Source organism: Humulus lupulus, chromosome 2 (genome assembly GCF_963169125.1).
Source record: "Humulus lupulus chromosome 2, drHumLupu1.1, whole genome shotgun sequence".
Taxonomy (NCBI): Eukaryota; Viridiplantae; Streptophyta; class Magnoliopsida; order Rosales; family Cannabaceae; genus Humulus; species Humulus lupulus.
The window spans coordinates 285,734,130-285,751,401 of NC_084794.1; the positions used below are offsets into that span (position 1 = coordinate 285,734,130).

General features: G+C 38.7%; 1 protein-coding gene across 1 annotated transcript; it reads right to left on the reverse strand.

Moving 5' to 3' along the window:
* Positions 1–13,792: 13,792 nt before the first annotated feature.
* Positions 13,793–17,047, reverse strand: LOC133815625 (pectinesterase-like). Its single transcript, XM_062248441.1, has 3 exons — positions 16,392–17,047; positions 14,596–15,023; positions 13,793–14,490 (listed from the first exon to the last, which is right to left on the reverse strand). Exons 1-3 carry the CDS (start codon positions 17,045–17,047, stop codon positions 13,793–13,795), a joined length of 1,782 nt encoding a protein of 593 aa, XP_062104425.1.
* Between the last annotated feature and the right edge of the window lie 225 nt (positions 17,048–17,272).

The window sequence follows — 17,272 nt, forward strand, 5'->3', positions numbered from 1 at the left end:
ACTAAAAAGATAACCAAATCATTCATATTGCATACCATATAAGTACTTTCGAGTTCGTGGTTAAAGTAATATCCGACCTTGATAAGTAACGAGGTCGGAAGCGGATAATTCGAATAAACTATGCATGAATGCATCGAATTTCGAGCCCAAGTCCAAACTATGTTTGTATGAATAAATAAACATAACCGGTTCATCCATTTAAAAATATGCAAAATATTTCGAGCAATTAAAGCATATAAAAGAATGGTAAAAGAAATTGTATCAGCCCCATGGGCATATATTAAAATAGTTACAGAAATAAGGGGACGCAGCCCCGATAACTGATCTCCCCGAGGTCAGATTCAAGAGAGAGGAGTCTCCTTGGCCTTCTCAGCATCAGTGGCACCAGACCCCTCAGGAAGAATAGCATGGCTATCCTCCTGAGCTTCCTCCGAAATGGTGCCCGGAGCAGCCTTTTCCTTCTCGAGCTGCTCAGCCTTCTCCTTCTCAAGCCGTTCAGCCTCTTCCTTCTCGAGCCGGGCATTCCATCGTTCAAGAAGCGGCGCCTCGTGGGGACCCAAGAAGCTGGTGTCCAGCTCTTCGTTATAAGCCCACATCCGGTACATGGCTGAGTCGACCACCTTTTCCTTCTTTTCTTTGTACTCGGCGGTAAGGCGAGCTTTGACATCCTCTATTGTAACGACCCAAATTCGCTAATAAGGCTTAAGGGCCTTGATTAGTGTGCCAGGAGGGCAGGTTGGGATTTATGTGTGATTTTGTGAGTTAAATGCATGGTTATGATTTAAAGCATGTTATTTGGCTATTTGTTTAACTGAGATGCATGGCTATGTTTTCTAGTATGCATGTAGGCCCGGATCGTGTTAGAAGGGCGTAATTGTAATTTTGGCCATGTTGGGCATAACTGTATTGATATGTGATAATTGTATTCTATGAATTGTACCGCACGGGTGTGGTTTTATTATTGTGATGCACGTGCCGAGACGGTCCTAGAGAGCTAGTTAACTTAAGAGTCACAACGGGATTTCTATACCCGGCTCGGGAGGAACCTAGGGGTACCTCGGGAATTTTATGGTTAAGTTGAGATTTAGCGGGTAATGGTTATTGGAGATTTAGTAACCTGGGTAACCATTTGTTACTGCTGAGAGTAACAAGTTTTAGAAAGAAAATGGTAGATATGAAATAGAAATGAAAGGACTTAAGTGCCCTTGAGGTTTAGTTGGGAAATGATAGGCAAGGAGGGGAAAAATGGTCATTTGGTTGGGAATTAGATAAATGGCAGCTGGGTTATATGGGGTACACGGTTTGGGGGCTTAGTCATTTTGGTCATGGATTGGTTTTGTTAGAAATAAAGAGAAGAAAAACTAAAGAGAAGGAAAGTTAGGGCAATGAGAAGAAGAAGAAGAAGAAGATAAGTGAAGGAGCTGAAATTTGGAGACTTAGGAGATGAATCAAGGGAGCTTAGGATGGGATTCTCTACTTAAGGTAAGGATTTATGCATATTTAAGTTTGATTATGTTTAGATTTGTGAAACTTAAAGCTTGAGTTAAGTTTTTAAAGTTTGAGTTTTGAAGTTGCTGATTTTTGCAATCTAAGGGTGGATTGTTGGTTATGTTTGTGTTTTGAGCTTGAATCTAGTGTTTATGGGTTGTTAGATGGTCCATTTGAAGTTTGAAATTGGTTTTGGGGCTTAGGTGTGAGTTGGGGATGTTTTGGGAGTGTTTTGGATGATGAAATGCAGAGGAAAAACCCAGTTTTTCTGGGTTCGCGAAGGAGCGCCGCGGCCCTGTTCTTGGGCGCCGCGGTGCGAGGCTGTTTTCAGTCAGGGGAGCTTTCTGACTTCGCTGGGCGCCGCGGCCCTTGCGGGTAGCGCCGCGGCGCTACGCCTTTTTCAGGATGGGAAATTTTGCATTTTTGGGCATTTGTTCCAGGGGCTCGGGGGATGTTTCCGATGGATTGTTTTAGGATTTTGGGAGTCCCGAGAGTGTGGGATTGGTCCCGGGAAGTGGTTATGAATTGATTAGTATTAAAGGATGTTTTATGTGTGTTGTGACTAGGCTATTGGGAGGCTCGTGCTAGAGGACCGTGCTCGCGGCTTGAGTGCATCAGGAGGCTCGGAATACAGGTAAGAAAACCGTAACACCCGAGAATAGGGCATGGCCCCACTGTGTGATTGCAGGGCATGGCCCCAGATTGTATTATGTGCAAATGTTTAACCTTAAATGAATCATGATGTGTGTGAATGATTATTTCGAATGTACTATATGTGTGATTATACTGAAATGAACGGCAAGGGCCGAGAGCGGCGTAGGCCGGGTGCGGCAGCGGGGCCGAAAGTAACACTCAGCACATGGGATGCTTATATTCAGGGTGGGACCCAAGGCACATGGGATGCTTATATTCAGGGTGGGACCCAAGGGATACATGAGTTATCCTCGCGGTGAGAACCGAAACCCCAGGCTTTGGTAAGGCCTCTGGGGCGGCATGGCCGTGCTTGTTTATTATGATGGTTTTTCCTATTTATCAGTGAATTATGCCAGCTATATGAATTGCATATGTTATGTATTATTTGGGTTTTCTTGCTGGGCTTCGGCTCATGGGTGCTCCGTGTGGCAGGTAGAAGCAAGGACTGAGTCAACCAATCATGAGTACGGAGAGCGTGAAGCGACGCGTACATGTTTGGCCTGCCCGACTGCTTTGGTTGGGGGTTTATTCGAAAATGGCTGTAATAATCTATGATTTCATGATTTCTCAACTGTAACCTTATTTTAAGATGTAATTAGTTTTCAAACCTTATTTTGGGATCCCAAATGTTTAATAATAGAAGTTTTAATGAAACGACGCATTTTCAAAGATTACAGCCTTAACTTTTAATTAGTCACACTTTTGTTTCAAAACCTCAGTTAGCGAGTTCATTGCACACTGTTTTGTCTTAAAAACTCACTTAGTAACGACTCTAAGGAAGTAGGGCGTTACATCTATGAAGTCGAGGGTGGCGGCCTTGTCCTCTTCGAGCTTCTTGTTGGTCTCCCGAAGCTGGATGTTATCTTTCTTTTGCTCCTCGAGTTCAGTTTTCAGCTTTCCGAGCTCCTTGGCCATTTCCTCACGCTCCTTAACCACTGCCTCGAGCTTAGTATTCGCCGCCTTCAGATCGTCGTTCGCTCTAAGGTGGAGGTCCCTCTCCTCTTGAGCATGAGTCTTGCTCGAATGGATCTCGTTGTTCAGCTCGTAATTGAGCTGGGCAGTGAAGGCAAGAGCCTGAAAAAAGGAAGAAACCACCATTAGCCTCAGGACAGTATGAATGTAAGAAAAAGGAATATAGAAGGATACTTACCGCGGCAGTGTGCTCGATACTCTTCTCGTACAGGACAGTGCGGTCTCGGGTGCCAGTTAGGCACTGCCACTGAGGAGCCTCGAAACTGCCGTAGCTCTGGCCGATCCGGGACATGACATCCGAAATCAGCGTAGATCCATGAGGTCCGGCAGCGTTATCCACCACATATGAGTCCATATGGGTGGAGATGGTTAGCTTCTGAGCTCGAGAAGCAGAAGGTCTCTTGGCGAGCTGAGCAGAAGACGTTTGACCCGCCACAGGAGGTTGGGATTCGACCACGACAGGGATACCAGCCTGCGAGGCCGGTGCCACCGCAGAGACGACAGCCTGCGAGGTCGTGGGAGCGCTGATCTGGCCAGTCGACGTAGCCGCAGAACTCGAAGCCGGCGGGGGAGGAGGAGGCGTTTTCTTAGATCTCTTAGAGCCTTTCCCCGGCTGGCTGGTCTTCAGCGACCCTGCCCTGGGGCGTTTTCTCCTCTTGGCGCCTGCATTGTCGATAAGGGCGTCGAGGTCGGAGTCCATCTCGCCTGCACAAGTCACAACACTGAGTCAGTAAAAGAGAAATTTACAGCATGTAATTTCGGTATCAGACACATAGAGTGATATGGAGGAAACCTAACTGGAACTCTCCCCCGAGCTCGAGCTTGGGGACCATGAAATTCCCCCATCTTCAGAGGAGGCGGGGGGAGTGCCTTCCCTATAAGTAGGGGATAACCTCGAGAGGTTCCTATAGTCATTGGTCCCGTACTGCACCGCTATCCCATTCCACACCTCATCCGTGGTGTACATGGTATCATATTTCCCGAGCCCACTATCGAACCTATGGACACAGTCGTCTACCCAACTCCATATGTAGAAGTGGTATCTATCCCGTGGGCACGAGACTAACCTATTGGGCCTGTGTTCTAGTAGTGTGGGGGACCACATCCTCGAGGTAGGGAGGACTTTACCTTCATCTGAGTCCGAGCTCGAGGCTTCATCATTGGCCTCATTACCGGACCGTGGACTCCTCAGACGAACTGGGAGTGTTGGCCTCCTCTCTCTCCTCGGAGGAAGGGCGCCTGTAGGCAGGGGCACCTCCTCCCAACGTTCATATTTTTTATTAGACCAGTCAGAGGTTGACTGGCCTTCTCCCAACAACCCACAGGCTCGGAGCTTGCCCTCTTGAAGAAGATACGAAAGAGACCTCCTGCCATAAGGAAGTCAGAGCAAGGCCTCTCTGTGCTCCCCCATTGCCTTGGTGGGGGAGGGACGCTTAAAATTAGCTGAAAAGCGAAACACATTTCAGCTAAGTACGGTCTTAAGGGCTAAAATTCCGAGCTCAAAAAAAAAAAAAAAAGGTAACAAAAGTACTTACGAATCCGCCTGAACGATCGATGTCGAGACAGGGACAAACCGTCTGTCCAGAAAAAAGCCTTTTTGGAGTCAGGAGGGTGGTTTGGAAGATCTTCAAAAATCTTCGTCTCTTTGGGGTAGCTCGAAAGATAATAAAAACCATCTCCTCCCCGAGCTCGGGAGGAGTTACTTTTCAAACAAAAGAGATATAAGATCTCTTGAGGTGAAGGTCCTTCCCACCCCAGCTCGTGGAACAAGGACCTCAGGGCAGACAGCACCCTGTATGAATTGGTGTTGAGTTGGAATGGAGCCAACCCAACGAAATCAGTGAAGTCTCTGAAAAAGGATTTCAAGGGCAGCAGAGCTCCTGCCCTCCTGCCCTTATATGTTCCTGGCTCCAGGCCGAATATTTCACACTGACGTCACGGCCCCCAGGGGCGAAACAGCTCCGTTCATGACTAGCCGGAGCTCGACACTTCAGGGTGTCCAACGAACTAAGGCCATGGAGGGCCAAAATGTCAGTTATTTGGTCGGTGGTGGTAACCGAGCTCTGGTAGAGCTCGGCTTTGAACATCTCTCTCCGAGGCTGCGAGGACGAAGGTTCCGCCATTAAAGAAAATTGGAGTTCCCCCGGATGATATGCAACCGTGACTTTTAACGCAGGGTCGAGGGGAATTGGCCTAGGTCCTGGGTTGGGCTCCGGATAGATGGCCTCCCGAAGAACTCTTCTCTTCTTTTCAATGACCTCGTCTATCTGACGGCGATAGTGGGCTCGAGTGTCCTCTTGCTCGCGCGCAAGCTCGTATTCTTGTATCCGACGCTGATTCCAGACGAACAGTGATTCTGGGCTCGGAGATTTAGGCTCGCAAGGGATGGCTCGCAATGACCCCCACCGTCTTTCCAGATTCTGTGACATCTAACGAGAAAGAAAAAATGGTGAGGGCCATGCATGCAAGAATCACGAGCTCGATGGTATGAGCTCGGGGATTTAGGAACAAGAAATCAAATATTGAGACCCTTACTAAAGAGTCAGAGCGTGTGTTCCACGGGAGAGAAAAGGAGCGTGGAAGATTTTTTGAAAATCCCGAAATTCAAGGGAAAGAAAGGTGGCGGTTAGCCAGGAAGGGCATTCTCGGTTTTCGTGCATTTGTCAAGGACAAGGGTTTTTACCCGAAAACTTATTAGACAAGAAACATGGCCTAAAATTTTCAAAACCCAGAAAATTGAAACTTTGCTCAAACGTTAAAACTGGATATAAACCAGTGATGCGAAATCCAGCAGGGGAAGTCTAGGAAACTTGAAAGCCTATCGAAATGAAACCCCCTATCTTATTATGCTAAGAACGTAAACTAGCATACACAGCAAAAACAGTATATAAAAAAAAAAAAACAGAAATGGCATACTTACACAGTGATGGTGATTGCAGAGAAATCGTCGACTGAAGAAGAGGTTGCAAGAAAGAACTCACTGACTCGAACAGACCAGGATTCCTGCGTTTCTTTGGCCGAGAGAACATGCACAGAGTAGAAACTGTGGCAAGGGGTTTCTGGGGATGTTTTTCTTCTTCTCTTGCAGACGAGGAACAAAAGTGAAGGAGATGATGAAGCGGGGTCTTGTATATATAGGTGGGAGAACGGAATTAATCAGGAGCGTTGAATAAAATCCTCACTAGATCGAACGGATGGGGATCAATGACAAGAAGGCGCCGAAAAGTTGTCAGACGGACGATCGTGGGCGTGTTTCCAAGGTACTCAAGTACCTAAAATGAGCAATACCCAGCTGACGCGTGTCCATTTTCAAAGGTGTGACGGTACAGTTCTCAGAGAAAGTAGTTCAAAAGTTTCCTTTTCTTAGGATTCGAACAAATACTTTTGAGGGGGCAAGATGTTATACCCAGATTTCGAGCCATGATAAATATGACCTCGAAAGATGGATTCGCAACAAATGGTCTCGTAAGGATTGAAGTATGCTCCAGGATTGTATATTGAGCCTGCAAAGTACGATATATGACCTCGAATATATGAGCTCGAAACGTAGCTCCGAGAACACACTCATCTTCGGGGACGACTTCGGACCGGGGGTCTCGAGCTAGATGTACGTACGATCTCGAAAGACACGTGATCTCGGGAGATGTCATTTAGCTCGAACAATGACGTGAGACCTGAGATGCTAAAGCCTTAGAGATACGCGATAATCACCTTGAATATTTACAAGTGTTATAAATATGAGATGTAATCCTCATTTATTAATGTAAATCCCCAAGAATCGTGGGATATTATTTGGTCAGTTATGCGTTTCCTGGTCTTCAGGGACGTTTCCTTTTATATCTGATTATTGGCATTTAAAGCCATTTATTTTATTCACAAAAGAGTAACTACCCAAAATATGTGGGATAATATTCTGCATCCTTCTCTATAAATAGAGAAGCCATGCACCATTGTAAAGGACCGAAATTCTGATCCTTGAGAGAAAACTCTGGAGAATTCATACTAAAGAATTTTTCAGAGATAATCTTGAGATTAATAACAGAGACTCGTGGACTAGGCAGATTTAACTGCTGAACCACGTAAAAAATCGTGTGTTTGATTTGTTTGTTTCGTTTGGCCATCGTCATTCATTGTTTTTGTGCTCTTCTTTTATCTGTTGACGAAAAACGGCGTCAACATTATTATTAAAAAAAATTTAAACAGAGAAGATAAAATTTGATATTTAGCTGAAATATAATAAATTAAACTGGTATTTAAAAAATAAAAAAATGAAAATGTTGCTCATCATTATAATTATTGGTTAAATACTTGTTTTTATTTATTTATTTATAAGAGATTCATTTTTATTGTATTTTAACGGCAAAATACCATTGTAGCTCTTTGTATTTTTGCAAAATACTAGACGTGACCCTCTGTTTTTAAAAATTTCGATGATATATATTCTTAGTTTTATAAAATTTACTAAAATTAATCCTACGTCTCATTTTGGTAAAAAAAAATTAATATAAGACTTTTTACCCTTGTTACCACTAATATAATATTTAATTTTTGAAATAAAAATAAATAATATTAATAAATATAAATTTAGGAAAAAATATTATTTTTCTTTCCGAACTATAGCACTTGTAGACTTTTGTCCATTCCGTCTAAAATAGTAATGATTTGCTGACGTGGTAGTTAAAAATATTTTAAAATAATTTTTTTAATAATTAATTGATTTTAAATTAGAAAAAAAACTAAAAATCATTTTAAAAAATAGAAAATTAATAAAAAAACTGATTTTTAAATTTATGAAATTATATAAAATCCTATAAAAATAATAAACATATGTTTTTTAATCAAAATATAATTTTGAAAAAACTAAAATCACTATTTCTAAACTCAATTAAAATCTTTAAACTAAATTAAATTAAAAATTCAACCAAATCTACATTTCAAATGTAGATAATCAAATACATTTAGAAAACAAATGAGCAAAAAATTAAAATTTTTAGTTTAGTTTAGTTCAGATATAATTTAGTTTAGAAATATTAATTTTTTTAGTTTTTTTTAAAATTATATTTGGATTAAAAGCTATTTATGTTTATTAATTTTTTATTTATTGGATTTTATAAATTTAAAAATTATTTTTTATTTTTATTTAGTTTTTCTAATTTAAAATCAATTAATTAATAAAAAAATATTTTTGGATATTTTTTAAACAACTATGTCAGCAAGCCGTTACAATTTTAGACGGAAGGGGCAAAAGTTTACAAATAGTATAGTTCGAGAGTATTTTTGACAACGCAAAAAAATTTGATGGACAAAAATCTACCACTACTATAGTTTGAGGGGGAAAAAGTAATTTGTCCATAAATTTATAATAAATAAAATTTTACTTTTATTTTATTACAATAGATATAATTTAATTATTTTATTTTGAAACTAAAAGTAAAATAATTATAATATTTAAAATAAATTTTATAAAAAGTGTCGAATTATAAAAATAAGGATACATATAACTTTGGACCTTCTATTTTACCTCAATACCCGTTTAGACTCTTTTTTTTTTTTTTTTTAAATATACATTTATGAATCCCATGTTTTGCCAAAGAGTTTAAAATATTCCCCTCAACCTAATTTTGGTTGAAATAATCTTGCTTTTATAAATTATTAGTTCAAACAAAACAAACAACAAATTAAAACCCTAAATAAAATATAAATAATTATTAAAACTATATATTTTAATTAATAAAAAATTACAAAAAGTAAAGACAAAATAAAACCAAGTAATATTGTCTTTTAATTAATTAATTTTTTTAAAAAATAAATACATAAATTCATCCTAAATTGACATTAAAAACAAAAATAAAATAATTCTTATTTTTCTCCTTTCTTCTTTCTGCACTTTCTTTCTGCATATGATGGCTACCAAAGTTGACAGTGGTAGACGTAGTTCTGGGCTCACAAGATGGTGGCAAAGACAAACAACGATGTCGATGGAGAGGCATAATGACATAAGGATATTTATTGATTTGGATCATATGAAGCTGCTTGGCTCCCTCGACGACGAAGAGCTGGCCTTCCTTGATGGTGACAAGTCTTTTTGGCGAAGGTGTTAGGTTTGGGTCTCTTTCTCTCTTTTTATTCTTCTCCTTTCTACACAAATCAATAGAGGAGGAAGCTTGGGATCGGCGACCCCGACGAATGCTGATTTGGGTTGTGAAGTGTTAAGCAAAAATTTCATATTTAGAAAATTACAAAGAAAAAAAAAAAAAAAAAAAAAAAAAAGCAAAAACACAATTTCACTTATGCCAAATTTATAGCATAAAATTTTATTTATTTAAGTTCGACCCATCCGAAATTATAAGAATAACCTCTTAATTACAATTCTTTTGTTTAAAGGAAATAACTTTTGATTCCAATTACGATGATATTAAATAATTTGAAATAATTTAGGGAGAACTGAGAAAAATTTGAAAATGCAGCTCAGTAATTTTGGCTAACTAAGTTGCCTACATACCTTCTTTGTGAAAGATCAAGCCACCTGTAGTTCGTATTGAGATATTTTAGAATTTGAATATAAGAATTCCGGTATATGACCATTTTCAGGAATTCTTTGCCATTTGAAAATTTGGAAAAATTCCTAGGTGGATGATCTTTTATGGAATTTTGAGATTTGTGTTTTTATACTATTTTGCGGTATTGGCGACTGCACTTAGTCTTAGCAACTAAGTTGCCTACGTATCCTTTTTTAGGAATCAAGTCAAACGCAGTTCTGGTGTATCTTTGTGATGCTTTGAAAGTTAAGAGATGAATGACCTCTTTTTGGGATACCATTTATTACGACTTTGAATTTTAGTGCACTTTTAATTTTGAGGTAAAATTACAATTTTTAAGATTTTGTGAGGTTAACGACCTCTTTGAAATTTTGGAATGATATTTCATCATTTGAATTGATTTTGATGAACTCATTTGGAATTTTATACCATATCACATGGTTTTAGAATTTTGTCATTTTTGTGACAATTTTATGTCTTGAAATCTCTTTATATTTTTTTTATCAATAATTTGATTTATATATAAAGAGATTATTGACCAAAATTTTAATTGATGATTCCAAAATTTGTGGGGAATAATCTAAGATTTTATATTAGATAATATCATTATTTTAAAATTCAAATTTTATTTTTCAATTTGAATTAAAAATTTTGAGATAAAATCTGACTGTATTTGTGTTTTGAATTTATCAAATAATATAAATATCTTAAAATTCGAATTTAAATTTGGTTTCGAATTTGAGATATTTCATGTTTTTTTTTATATTATTTGATTATTAGTTATATCTCTGGGTCTATTTAATGGCTTTACAGAGATAAAGTGAGAGTTATATGATAAGCTGTCATTCTTCGACAGAGCATACACCCAACTTTGTTATACTCACGGTAATCCCCTTTTAAATATATTTTTGTACATGCATAATACATCTCAATTTTTTTGATTTTATATGTATATACATATACATGTTATATTCTTCCCAGTTTAATTAAATACATACATATATATTGGGTTTGGCTCACATATTAGACTAATCGCAAAACTTAAAATAAAATTTTGTTTTATTTTGTTTTGTTTACAGCTGATATTTATTTACTTTTGCTTTAGTCGTTTGACTTGGGACTTTTGGATTTTGTTTCAAATTCGATACTCATGCGCATGAGTAAAAGACGAGAAGCTCTGAATGTTTCACAACTGGATAATCATCTTGTAAGTTGTACACATATATTTTCAAGCTCAACATATATATGTATATATGGTCGACCGAATACTGGGTCATGACTCATTTTGAAAAGCACTGAAGAATACAAACTTTGATTTTGCTTTGTTTATCATTATAGTTTTTTTGCTGGCCGTATAAAACAAAAATACATTTATAACATATGCATGTAAATCATTTGTTTCTTTGTATATATGGTATGCAAGACCAGACGGTTTCCTTTTGCCATTTATATATGTGTATATCATATAAATTTTGAATTTATTTATTTGCAAACAGATGTCAATATTCATCCAGTTTTCGTACTATGAGTCCTTCCAGTTTTCATTTATTTGTTTTGGTGTACAACTATACACATATATGTCAATATTCATTCAAACTTTCTGAGTGATTTTATCTCTTTTGAACTTGACCAGGAAATTGACTAGCCAATCCTAGCACTGCTTAGACAAATACTTTGATTATTTGCAATTTTAGTGAGGTATGAGATATTCAACCAAGTTTTCTATCTTGCTTTTATTATTTTTCATTAAAACCCAAACTTAGTGATAATTTTGGCAGCATGACAATTTCTTTAAATCTCATATTCTTTCCTTTGGTTATGTACCACATATTGACTTATTGTCTGAAGTCTAGAGAACCAAAAGGAAGCCATGAAGATTTACAATAAATCGAGCAGCACAACACCATGAAAAATTCATATTTTTCTCTTTGATGATGTATCACATGTTGACTTATTTTCTGAAGTCTAATGCATCAAAGAGAAATATAAGAATTCATAATGAAATTGGCAACATAAAAATATTAGTCTTTTCATTTCCCCTTTGATTATATATCACATCAACTTATTTTCTGAAGTCTAGTGAATCAAAGGGGATTAGAATGACTCTTAATCACCATAGATTAAAAATAAAAGTGTCAAAAGAAGAAGATATAGATCCATTTTATGAATCTTCACTTACCCTTGTAAAGTTTGAAGGATGACTCTGGAATATGCAGTGTTTTTCTTTTCTTCTCAATTTGTCTGGTTCACTTTTGCCTATCAATTTTTCTTTGTCCAAAACCCAAAAAAAATTCAGTAACTGTTCTGCTCTCTACCTTTTTATAGAACATTTTATTTTATTATTTTTATTTTTAATAAAAACCCACTCAACATAAAAGTAGTGGAAGTGGAGAAAATATCTTCTTTATTTGCTCTTTCATCTTGACTGACTCATCCATTTTTTTTATATATTATTATTATTTTAATAACTAAATATTCCTTTCAAGTTTTAAACAACTTATAAAGGAAATATTTATATAATAATAATAATAATTTGTTGCTGTTTTTTTTTCGTTCAACATGAAGTTAAGATATAAATTGTAAAGAAATGACACAAAGAACACGAAGAACATTTTATAAAATGGTTTAGGTGTTTTTCTGAATCTGATTATTAAATTTAAATTGTATATGTTTTGTTTAAATTAATTAAAATTAGTATTTTTTAAAATTTAATATATTTTTAATATTTAAAATTAATTAAAAATTAAATATTTAATAAAATTTGATCGTATTTAAATCATATTCAAAAATATTTTGACCAAATTTGATTATAAGAGACCATTTAGAATGAATGTACAGAACACAAAAACCAAAAAGTACTTTTCAAAAGAGATGATCCAATTGAGTTTGAAGCTAAAACCAAAAGTCCAAAAATGTTATTTTCTCATAAATTAATAACATTTTAAAAATATGTTCTTGTGGAGTTTCATTGTTGGCTGGGTTATTATCTTTCTTTTCATATGTTGTTAAGGCATAACTTTTATACATTTTTAAACTTAAAAAATGGTGAAAACTAGTCACTTTATGAATCATAATGCACCAATTAAAAGGTTTAAAATCTCTCATAAAAAAAGGAGATACCAAATTCGAATCCTTCTTTCCTAATATAAAAAAAAATGCTAAAAATCCCGACCAAGAAAAGTATGGGCATAACTTTTATCCATTTAGAAACTTGAAATATTGCAAAATCTAATTACCATTGTGAGTCAAAATGTTCCAAAAGGCTACAAATCCTCAATAAGAAGAGTATGGACAATAATGACCAATATCGCTAACTTTTGTGATCTTCTTGTTCCCTTAAACTTTATCTTTTTCTACATTTTTATACTATATATTTTTTAAAAAATTAATACAAATACGTTTATGAATTTATATTGGTTATCTCTAAAATTGAAATTTATTTTTATAGAATTATATGTATATACATTAGTATGCAAATATATCATAACTCAACTTTTTATCACTCTACTTGGAGCATATATAACATTTCAAATTGCATGACTTACTCTATAATTGCACAATCATATTATCTTTAACTAGACATGTACCAAGTTATGAATACACACCATGCATAAACAAGATTACACAAAGTTACCAGTTCGTCACACAAGTTTGCTTAACGAAATCGAGAGCCAAATATACATTAAATATAAATATATTATCATATTAAACGCATTTATTTACAACCTCCAGTGCATTTACAATAGCAATTACACATCATAATTATGTTTGTGTTTAAACAAATCAGAAAGCATTGAATATCTTTAATCAACACTCAATAATTACTAACTATTTTCTTCTAGAACAAAGGAGATATAGCAACCACAATAAATGAATGTACTAGGCAAATGTATATATTTATTTTGAATGGGCAAGAAGCCTACAATATTGGACCATATAGAAACACGACATAAAGAATCAGTATAACAAAAATTAATGCACAAATTATTTTTTTAGTCAATGATGAGGTGGGGTGGAACTCAGTACCATCCTCTCATCCTCAAAATAAGCCTATATGAGTAGTCATACGAGTTTTTCTCATTGAACAGTTGATGATTTAATTAGTGCTTTAATCCAAGGAAGAAGGGTGCACCAGTATTTCCTAACCACAAGTTTCCTTGGAGAAACTGGCCAGCTGTGAATTGCATAGCTTCATTCCTGTTAGTGATGACCTTGTAACCCTTCCATTTAACCCTTTGGTTGGTTGCAGCTCCAGGGCCTCTATTTGCATATTCAGCGTAGTAGAGTGTGTTAAGAGCAAAGTCACCATCCCATTCCATCCATCCTGCTGGTTGGATCAAGTCCTCGATTGTGGACTCCATAATTACTGTCCTAGAGTATTCTTTCCATGGCCTACCTAAGTATGTGGGAGTAGTCAATCTTTCTGAGATGAGTTTTTGTTCAGGGACAATCCTACAGTTTTGGATTACTATGCCAGTACTTTCATACTGGTCAACTCTCCCTTGGGCAGTCACTGCATTCTTCTGGTTTTTCCCAGGCTTTCTAACAATGATCAATGAATTCTGGATAACAGCAGCCGCATCCCCAAAGATGAAGTCAACTGTGCCTGATATGACGCAGTTGTGGTAGAATTGACGATGAGTTTGAACATACAAACTGTCCTGGTAACCATCTATTCTGCAGTTGTAAAATGCAGACATGTCTGATTGAACTCGAAGTGCCACTGCTTGGTGTCCCTCTGGTCCTGCTGTGTTTTGAAATCCAATCGACTTTGCCACAAATCCCTTTCCAATAGCAGCTGGCAAGGTAAGAAATGACAAGTAAAATTGTCATTATTAGAAGAAGAAAGTAGAGAAAATGAACGTGAGAATATAATGGAAAAAGAAGAAGAAGAAAAACTTACAAAATGTAGCAGTTCTAAAGGTTGAAACGCCTTCGTTGAAATTCTTTCTTCCTGTGATGATCGTCTTTCGGGGTCCATCTCCGTAGATAAACACATTGACTTGTTCTTTTGTAACAGTTAGATACTCGTTGTATATCCCAGCTTTAACATATATAGTATATCTACCTTGATGGTTCTTGGGATAGGAAGAAAGAGCCTCTCCAATAGTTTTAAAGTCTCCACTCCCATCCTTAGCTACAACTTTATTAGGTGTTAAATTTCCATTGCCATTGTTGCCACCCAATAGTTTTCTATCTTCACCGGACAACCACGATGGCTCACCATTGCTTTGATATACCTCCTTAAGTCGTCTAGAACCAGTACCAACGGTAGATTCCCCATGTGAGTTTTTAGTAAATTTAAAACCGAAACCACCTTCTTTACCACCGCTGCCACCCCCACCCCAACCCCCACCACTGCCGCCGCCACTGCCACTACCACCACCTCCTCCACCATTACCAAATTCTGTACTCCAACTATATTCAGTACTACCTTTGCCACCGCCACTACCGCTACCCCCACCACTGCTGCCACCCCAACCCCCACCACCACTACCCCCGCCGCCGCCACCACCACCACCTCCGCCACCATTACCGAATTGTGCACTCCAATCATATTCACCACTACCTTTGCCGCCACCACTACCACCACCACTGCCGCTACCGCCACCGCCACCGCCACCGCCACCGCCACCACCACTCCCTTCACCTCCTCCTCCTCCACTGACACCACCATCGCTACCACTACCTTGACCACTACCACTTCCACTGCCGCTACCACCACCACTACCGCTACCACCACCGCCGCTACCACCATCAGAACTAGCCCCGCCACCACCACCACCAACACTGACACTACCTTTGACACTCCCTTCACCTCCACCTCCACCAACACCACCACCGCTACCACTACCTTCACCACTGTCACTACCACTACCATTATAGATACCACCACCACCATCACTCCCTTTACCTCCACCTCCACTGGCACCACCACCGCTACCACTACCTTCACCACTACCACCACCACCTTCTCCACTGTCGTTTCCACTGGCACCTTCTCCACCGCCTTCACCACTACCACCTCCACCACCAGCACCTCCATCATCTGCACCACCACCAGCACCTGCCCCACCACCTACCTCTGCCCCACCACCAGCACCTGCCCCTGCACCACCACCTACACCACCACTTTCACCTTCACCACCAGCACCTGCTCCACCACTTGCCCCTGCACCACCACCTTCACCCCCACCACCACCAGCTCCTCCATCACCACCACCTTCACCACTGGCACCTCCGTCACCTGCACCACCAGCACCTACCCCACCACCAGCACCTGCACCAGCACCTACACCACCACTTTCACCTTCACCACCAGCACCTGCCCCTGCACCACCACCTTCACCCCCACCACCACCAGCTCCTCCATCACCACTACCTTCACCACTGGCACCTCCGTCACCTGCACCACCAGCACCTACCCCACCACCAGCACCTGCACCAGCACCTACACCACCACTTTCACCTTCACCACCAACACCTGCCCCTGCACCACCACCTTCACCCCCACCACCTGCCCCTGCACCACCACCTCCTAAACCATTCCCAACACCTATACCTCCACTCCAAGTACCGCTAGCTTTATAGCCACCAAGACCAAATCCAAAACTACCGTGTCCAAAACCAGTTAGTGCACGAGAATTACCACCTGTTCCAAGCCCAAAAGGGATTTTGAAGCCATTAAAGATTGTGGACATAGTGGAGACAATCGCCAAGGCATTGCTTGCAAGCTGGTTTGCAGCGGAGAGGCCATTTGACATAATCTCTGTTTTGAGTTGAGAGTCAAATATGCCATCAAGGCAAGTATGCTGGTAAGATACGACAGCGCTCAGCCAATTGAGGAGTTCAGCTTGTTTGTTGCGGAAGACATTCAAGTCGGTTCCTCCAACAGTCGAAAAGCAAGCATGGAGTTCATCAACTGCGAATCCAAGCAATTCTTGGCAATCTTCCATGAACATTTTCTTGGAGCCCGAAGAACTGGCTGCTATGCTACCAGACACATTTAAGACTGTGCTCACTTGAGAGATGCTAGATTGTATTGCAGCTTGGAAAAAGTCTTTGGGGTTGGCATTGGGATTGTTGACCATAGATCCAATGCTTCCAATGCATGCATCTTTGTAAGCGCATGTTCCACAGAATATAGTTGCCGCATGAGATGCTGTCGAGAATGATGGTAAATTGCCATGAAGAGCACCATTAGTGTGAACACCGCCCCCAAAGCCTCCTAGATGTCCAAATGGAAGCTGACCGCTGCTAATTTGTAAGCTCACAGCAACCACAACGGTAATCACTAATCTCACCGTGAATGTATTCACGGAGGCTAGTCCTGCTATCCTCACCTTCCCACTCATAAGTAATAATTTTTATTACTTGTATGAAAAAAAATTAGATTATAAATATATTGGATATGGAATAAGTAAATAATCAATGGGCAAGAGCCCTAACACTGAAGAGAATTATAGAGGAATTGTAACATATATATAGGTGAAGGTAGAAATGACTAATTATAGAGTGACTACTAGTTATGTGGCGTTGCAATTAAAGCTACCAATAAGGTAGCATCACCAAATATTATA